The sequence below is a fragment of the Parasteatoda tepidariorum genome, chromosome 8 (genome assembly GCF_043381705.1).
Source record: "Parasteatoda tepidariorum isolate YZ-2023 chromosome 8, CAS_Ptep_4.0, whole genome shotgun sequence".
Taxonomy (NCBI): domain Eukaryota; kingdom Metazoa; phylum Arthropoda; class Arachnida; order Araneae; family Theridiidae; genus Parasteatoda; species Parasteatoda tepidariorum.
Genome location: NC_092211.1, coordinates 85,964,353 through 85,972,723, shown reverse-complemented (window position 1 = coordinate 85,972,723; position 8,371 = coordinate 85,964,353). Strand labels below are relative to the sequence as shown.

The window sequence follows — 8,371 nt, the reverse complement described above, 5'->3', positions numbered from 1 at the left end:
GTCTTAAACTGAACAAGAGTATATATATCTATACAATACATAAATAAATACAAGAAAACACGAAGAAAGTTAAGAAAAACAATAAGTTTCATTTATTGCGCTTAAGCTGCAAGTAAGCAGAATAATATATATACACATCACATCAGTTCATAATTTATTTTCAGGATTCATTAGTTCTTACGTCATTATTTTGGTCTGTTTGGTATGACTTTAAGTCCCATGAAACTGGCGGAGTTCCATTTGCAAACAGTCATTATGTATTAAATCAAATCTAAGTTTGTAGAAAGTGCAACACGCCTGTTACGTTTTCATTATAAATTTAATATTTTTAGAAAAGGTTAGCATAAGCCTGTCACAACTGATGCATTATATTTTACCTGTTTAGATGTATAGAGGTAGAGATGCCATAGTTTTACAGTTTAATTAAGAAATCGTGTTTTCTAAGTTTATAAGTTACACTGTTAGTTTCAAGTTAGTAAATGGAATTAATCTCTGATCTTTTTAAAAAACCATAATACCGAGAATCAAACTGTTTAAAATGTTATTATAATTAAATAAATTAACATAATGTCTTTTATTGTTTTTCGTTTGCTTAAAAATCAAGTAAAAAAATAGTTGATAGAGTGCATCAACGCAGGTGTCCCACAAGGAAGTATATTAGGGCCAATCTTATATATTCTTTACACATATGATTTTCCCATAGACAGACAAGAATACAATAGCATAACTGGTCTCTATGCTGATGATACCGGGATAATAGTAAAATCCAAAACTCCAAACATAGCCCTCAGAAAACTGCAAGAAAAAATACAAGACATGGAAAAGTCGTGCCTAGAGGGGAAATTTCAACTAAGCGACCAAAAATTTTAACTTTTAATCATCCGAAATAAAAAGAAGAAGAAAATACTACCACAAAACAAGTTAATTCTATTTAATGAAACAATACCAATAGTTGACAAAGCCAAATACCTTGGACTCATCCTTAATAGCAAATTCAACTGGAATGATCACATCAAAAGCATAAACAGTAAAGCACAAGCAGTGTGCAGTAAACTCCTGGTACTATTCTATCAATCCAACATGGCACTAAAACTCTAAAGATTGCTCTATTTATCCATGATCCACCCCATTCTTACATATGCTTTACCAGTCTGGACAAATATAACACAAACTCAGCTAAATAAATTAATAGCCTGCCAGAATAAAATATTAAGAAGGATAATAGAAGCCAGATGGTTCGTAAGAAATGATGATACAATACACCATAACCTCAAAATAGATGCAATGGACAAACATATAGCTAAATTAAACATCAAATTCTACGAAAAAGCCACCTCTTGCTCTACAGCAAATTTCAAAGAAATATTCCTATTTGAAAATTTAACTGAAGACAAGAGACCAATAGCAGCATACTATTGCAGTGATAATCCCTACATCAATAGCAAATACATAACCTCATTTTCATCATATCTACTTAGCTAAAGTTCATTCTTTTACGATCTAGTCTTATCACCCTACTGCATCAAATTACACAGTCAGAACCTCAAAGGTCTACATGAATACTTCATTTGCATTCCACAACCTCATCGAAACACCGCACAGATCAAGCTCAAGATGAATGGGAAAAGGGTCGCAAGCGGCCTCAGGTTCCCAGATATTTTACACAGTTTAAGTTGATAGAGTGAGGGAGAGAAACAATACAGAAACCGTTAACACGCTCATCAACTAATTAACTTAAATTATGGGAAACTCTTAATTCCCCTCTTTAATAGATTTCCCAAGCTACCCTATCAGCAGGTTAGCTAAACGTTCATACTAACGGCTTCCGTACTTTAGTGTTAACATGCAAGCGAAAGCGGGATGCTAGGAAATGAAAATATTATGACGTGCGATATAAAAAAATAGAATCATATTTAGAATTCAAGTTATCTCTTATTGAAACATTTAAAAATATTGTGTCTATTATGCATTTGTCATTTGAACAGAGATTGCAATTTTCATTTTCAATATACTAAAGCGTAATTTATTTCCGTGGAAATGAAACTCATTTCATAGCTGTTGGTTTCCTTATCAATCTAATTTGTAGATAAGTTGTTAAAAAAGTTTCTGTTCGCATTAATCTGAACTGAAACAACTGGTTAAAAACATTAATATTTGAGGCGTTAGCGCCGTTATCTGATCACAGCAGACGAGCGATAAGATAATCGATATTATTCATCTGTCACACGATTTATTTAATGTTTATTTTATATCAATAATTAAATATAGCAAAATGCTGCATGCGATTCACAAGAGAAAATGCGATATTTCGTTTATGGAAAAGCTGTGATTAAATAGTTGACAGAATTGTGCTTTGTAAAAATGGAATTTTTAAGCATTTCGGAAAAAGGTAGGAGGCTCACGTTTTTAATTTTTTCTAATTTAAAAGTTCTAAAATTTTTTCTTTATTTTAAGCGTACAAGAAGTACATTAGACAAATATGTATTGGGATGCATATAGTTTAATATATATATATAATATTCACCAGAACTGACGAATGCATTAATAATTTTGTGTATATTAATTATTATAATGTTATTGATTTTCTTAAATTTTTTCGTTTTTTTCTCTTTTTTTTTTGTCTTTTTTGTGGTATGTTTTAGTGATCATATTTAATGCAGCTCTAGCACTTAATATTATCTACTATTAACTTACTTTCGTTTTCCTTTTGTTTTCGTTTTCAATTCCCTTTTTTTAATTTCATTTGTTTGGGACGTTGCTCTTTGAGCCAATTTTTATGAATCTGAACAGTAAAAATCGTGTTTCTTTCTTTTTCTTTCTTTTTTAAAAAAAATACACGTGAATTTTCTAATATCATTAAAATATCACCCTTATTAATTATAAACTTTAAATTATCCAGTATAATACTATTAGCTTGCGCACATCGGTTTTCGGGCAAATCCAAGGTAACTAACAAATCAAACGCGCTTCAGTACTGCAGTAAGAACGAGCTATAAAAGATCCCTCTATTTACGCTTTTGTTTTCATATTTTGTAATCTGGAAATGTTATTACGAAAATATTTTAAATCATTTTCGAAGGATGGAGCTTTCGCCTTGCAAAGAAGTGAACTGGGTTCGAATCACAGCGATGGCTGGTCGATACGAATTCCACATCCGGCGTACCCCGACCACAGTGCTGACGTAAAATATCCTCAGTGGTAGACGGATCGTGGTTTAAGGTCCCGTTGCAGCCAGACTAACCGTGAGGGGTTTTCGTCCCAATGAAGCGCAAAAGCGGGTTTGTTCCATCAAAAAGTCTTCCACGAAGGCGAATTTCTCCCAATACTTGATCCAGGAGTTCCCTTATTTTCTGGATTGGGTGCAAAATAACAAGGCTACGGAGTTGAACATTAGTAATTGTAAATATATAATCGTAAATACTCTTTATAATATATAATATTATAAAGAGTAAACTAGGCTAATTTCTTTAAATATATTAAAAATTGATAAAACATTTTTAAATCATAACTTTTGACTATCGTTATAAAAAGGATAGTCGCACTATGGAAAATATGGTTCCAATAGTTTAGTCTGCAGAGTGTTGGAAAGTTTGGTCCCCAAAATGTTAATTTCAATTTTTAGCTTTTTCTTACCCAACCGAAAGAACTTTATAAGCACATCGAAAAATATATTCAAACAATTATAAAATTTCATGATTATTTATTAGTTTTTATTGTTATAATTAACTGTGATTTAAAATTGTTTGAATAATAAAGTTTATGAATTTTTTCATCATTTTAAACTAAGTAATTTAAAATGACAAATCGAAAAATGTGAACGACATCCTTGAGTAAAAAAAATTTTTAAAATCACCCGTACATGAAAATTTTTATTTCTCAAAAACTATTTGACAGTTTTCATTCAAGCTTTGGATTTTGCCATTTAAATTATATGGCTTAAAATGTTAAAAAAATTATCCTTACAATTGAAATATTTTTCGGCCATTATTAAATGAATCAATAAAAAATTACAAAAGATAATTTTTTTCTACTTGGAATTACTTAAAATTATTAATTAGTTAAAAAAAATAGTAATTATTCGAAAGATAATTTATCTTTATAGGAAAAAAAACCTTTAATGTATCTTTTTCTTCCGTTACTATATAGAAAAATAAAAACATTCTTTTTTTATAAATGATGGGATTAGTTGAATCAATGAAAGTTACAATTGTGTGTGGAAAACGTTCCCGAAATATGCTAAAAGTAAAAACAAATTTAGACAAAGTATATTTTTATATCTAATTTCGCTTCTTGATATAGTTGTTGGAAAAAAATAAGGTAACTGGTAACACTTCTATACTTTCTTTTCGCAGCAAATGTTTTGGCTGAAATGTGTGGCAGCAACTGTTTTGGGAAAACTGTTGGCGCAATTTGAAAGACTGTAGCTTTTAGAAATGATGTCATATATATTTTTGCGATCTTCGGATCGACGAATATGAGGAGAGGAATTTAACAACATCGTATTAGTTTTAATAACAGCAATTTTGAAAATATTTAACTGCCGAGACCAGGATTCGAACCTGGGAAATTTTGAGAATATTCTGTAGGATTGTAATATTTATATAGGCATGCTTTTTTAATTAAAGTGATATTGAAAAAGGAAAAAGGTTTTAATTTTAGGAAGTTAAGAACTTTGTATTAGTTTTAATAACAACAATTTTAAATATATTTAACTGCCGAGACCAGGATTCGAACCTGGGAAATATTGAAAATATTCTGTAGGATTGTAATACTTATAAAATATGCATTTTTAATTATAGTGGTATTTATAACAGAAAAAAGCTTTAAACTTTCTTCACTCATTTTAGACGAGGGAAATTTTACATGTCTAAAATTGACACCATTGCCAAAAACTTGCTGCGCGATCTTTCGAATTGTGCCAACAGTTTTGTCATGTAAAATCTTTCAAAGCATTCGCTGCTAGAGAAAAAACTGCTTACATAGAGTTAGTACAGAAGTGTTTCTATATTTTTGTTCGACTTCTGTAGCACTTATTAATTAGCATATTTGAAGTCACTCCCTTAAACCATTAAGATTAGATTTTGGCTCGTGTAAATCCGATCACTAGAACATGTACTTTTACTTGTTAGCAAAGTAGCTTATTAAATTTTGATAGTCAAAAATCCAAATTTTTCAAAATAAGGTAAATTTCTAAAAACTTGCAGCATGATCTTTCCAATTGGACCAACAGTTTTATAAGCAGTTGTGCTTAGTAGCTTATTAAATTTTAGAAAACTCTTTTTACTTTATTAATATTTTATTTCCAGTTTATAAATTCCGTCCAGGTGACCATACAAGTTGGCAGCTACACAAATACATATTTTTGTTTTCAAATGTTATATAGATTTTTTCCCCACTTATATTTCATTTTATACCTGCCTATGCAAAATTTATCTAATGTTTGTCATTTCTTTCCATTCCAGGTCCTGTGAGAATTTTTCAACCCATCAACGCAACGAGGAATGACACTAGTTTTTCAAACGGTGACATTCTCTCAGACAAATATGTTGTCATCGGAACAATCATTTTCTTTCTTTTGCTTTTTATAATTGCTGTTGCCTTTCAAATTCTTAAATCTTATCGAGGCAAATGTTGCCAAAAAGAAGAATCTCAATTGTATGCTCATTTGGAATCGAATGATGACGACGAAGACGATTCGTTGACTGATTTCGAAGATAATCATCCAAATCATTTGTATTCCACTTGCCATTTGTGCGTTGATGACGCTGATATCAACACAGCATCTCTCAGCGTGAACTTGGAGCGTGATGATTGCGATTTTGAGTATGACTGTTCATCTCTGGGGAACAGCGTGGTTGGACTCGAGGATAGTTATACAAAAAGTCAAGAAGTGACAGTACCTGAAAGTCGAAGTCGTTCACTCTCAGCCCAACTTAGTTCTAAATTTCCGTCAATATTCGGCAAAAAAAGCACCGTCATTTGATGACAAAAGAACATTTTTAATCGCTATAATGGCTGATAGTCCAAGATGTGTAGCATGAGCCTGTAGAAGATAAAAGTGTTATTTATATTTGAAAAGATGGTTTATGAAATAATCATTTAAAACTTATTTATATGCTGTTATTTATAACTAGTTAGCGTGATAAATTATGTTCTAACCATTAACTCTTGTCACAATGAAGTGCCAAACTTTTCACTCGTACTGCATAACCAATCGGGTATCAATAGTTGGCATCATAACTAAGCAGTTATGATGCCAACTGTTCCACTCTCGGCATCTAGTTTTGTAAAAAAGGTTTAAAAAAATTGTAACTAAAACCTAGATTTTGTTATTACTAAGAAAATTTCGGCCCACAAATCGAAGCAAGCTGGCAACTCTGATTAAATAGTTAATCTATTTATAAAAATGGAACTCTGAATAGTGTTTTCATACTGAAAAACATACAGTTTTCTTAACATATATTCAGCTATAACAAATAATTTAATGCGTGAAAAAACTTTCTATATCACTATGGAGGATATAAACTATTTTCAAGAGTATACTTTTGTTTTTATTGCGTTTTGTATTTGTATTTGTTATAAAAATAGTTAACATACTTTCTTTTATTGCACAGCTGCTAATAAATTTAATTTATATGTTTGGGGTTCCACCAAAAGATGCCCTATTATTTCGGGTCCCGTAGCAGTAAAAAATTGGGAACTGCTGATCTATGTAGAACAATCTATAAATTATAGTTTTACAAAAAAACAAATAGTAGTGGCCACAAATAATCAAGTTTCTTCTCCTCTTCGCAACAACTATTAAAGACTCGCGAAAACCCTGTCGCATTTCATTGTATTTATTTCATATTTAATTTCATAATTAAAATTTAAATTCATTATTTTTTAATGAAATTTAAATGTTATTGATTTTATGAATCATATATGTGAGTGTTATTATTTTTCATTGTGATAAACTGTAAATAAAAAGACTTATTCGTAAAATGTATAATCATTTTTTTTGGGTATTATTTTTGGTTGTAAAAAAAGTATAAAAATGCAATTGGACACTTGCAAAAAAATTTATAAAAGTGAAATTGTTCAGTTTGCTTCCATAATTTTTCTCAATAATAGTTTAAACCCCTAAACTTATCAATAATCATCGAAAAGTCGTTTATCATTTTATCTTTTAATTCAGGGAAAACAATGCACAGGAAGAAATATTCGAAGAAAATGAAACGCATGATAACGTTAAATAATAACGAACAATTGCTTAAATTATCAACAAAAATTTTTGTATTCTTCAATAGTGTGACATAAAAACCGAAAATGAAGAAAATTCGTAGGCTTAGTTAATGGTTATCAAGCAACAATTTAAATAAATGTAAAATTTTTTCTTTTACGTTAATTTTTTTTCTTTATTTTTACTATTTAATATTTTACTCTGCTTTTTTTTTTTTTTTAATTTTCAACTAAACCCATCATTTATAAAAAAAATATGTTTTTATTTTTCTGTATAATAACAGAAGAAAAAGATATATTAAAGGGTTTTTTTCTAATAAAGATAAATAATATTTCGAATAATTACTATTTTTATTACTTTTCAATCATCTTGGAAATAAAAATATGAACAATAGAAACGAAATCAGATTAAATATTTTCTCTATTTTTTTAAGTTAATGAAAACGTTATTCTTATCATATTAAGTTGATGAAATTTTTTTTATCTTGTGTTATATTCTATTTTTACGGTCCTATTTATTTTATTAATCTTTAACTAAATCCTTGTTTTTCGTTAAAAAAAATTTGTTAATCAAAATCAGTACTATGAGACAGTACAATTATTCAGAATCAGTACTATGAAATCATGCTCAAAATTAAAAGTTAAATATCGACTTATTTAATGAAGCTAAAATAATTTCAATGTCTTTATTTATTTATTATTACTCATTTCTCTTCCCGGTGACTTTACGTTATTAGAATTAGCAGAACACGTTTTTAGTAGCTTATCCCATCAAAATAAAGATTAAATTTATTCAGTATCCTCTATCATAATGCTGTTGCTCGAGGTTATTTATCTGTAATAAAAATGCACAATATTGGTACAGTTTTAATAAGCACCAAATTTAAATAGAATATTTAGTACCTATTAAAACTACACCTGTAATAATGTAATAACCTGTAATAATGAATAATATCTGTAGTGTATATTACCAAAAATAATTAAGCCTCATTGGTGGCAAGGATAACATAACACTTTTTTTTTACGTTTTTCCTAAACGAATTTATTATTTCTTCAAAAATTCGGCTTTTTAATACATAGCTTAATATTTTTTTTCAATTAACTCTTGTTATCACAGAATTATTTGACCATCATTGGCGTCAAAAACACC

At 29.3% G+C, this 8,371-nt stretch overlaps 1 protein-coding gene across 1 annotated transcript; it reads left to right on the top strand.

The window, feature by feature from the left end:
• The first annotated feature begins 2,172 nt into the window (after positions 1-2,172).
• Positions 2,173-6,984, top strand: LOC107439497 (uncharacterized). Its single transcript, XM_016052127.3, has 2 exons — positions 2,173-2,389; positions 5,463-6,984. The coding sequence occupies exons 1-2, from the start codon at positions 2,362-2,364 to the stop codon at positions 5,981-5,983; spliced, it is 549 nt and encodes a 182-aa protein (XP_015907613.1). The 5' UTR covers positions 2,173-2,361; the 3' UTR covers positions 5,984-6,984.
• The last annotated feature ends 1,387 nt before the right edge of the window (positions 6,985-8,371 follow it).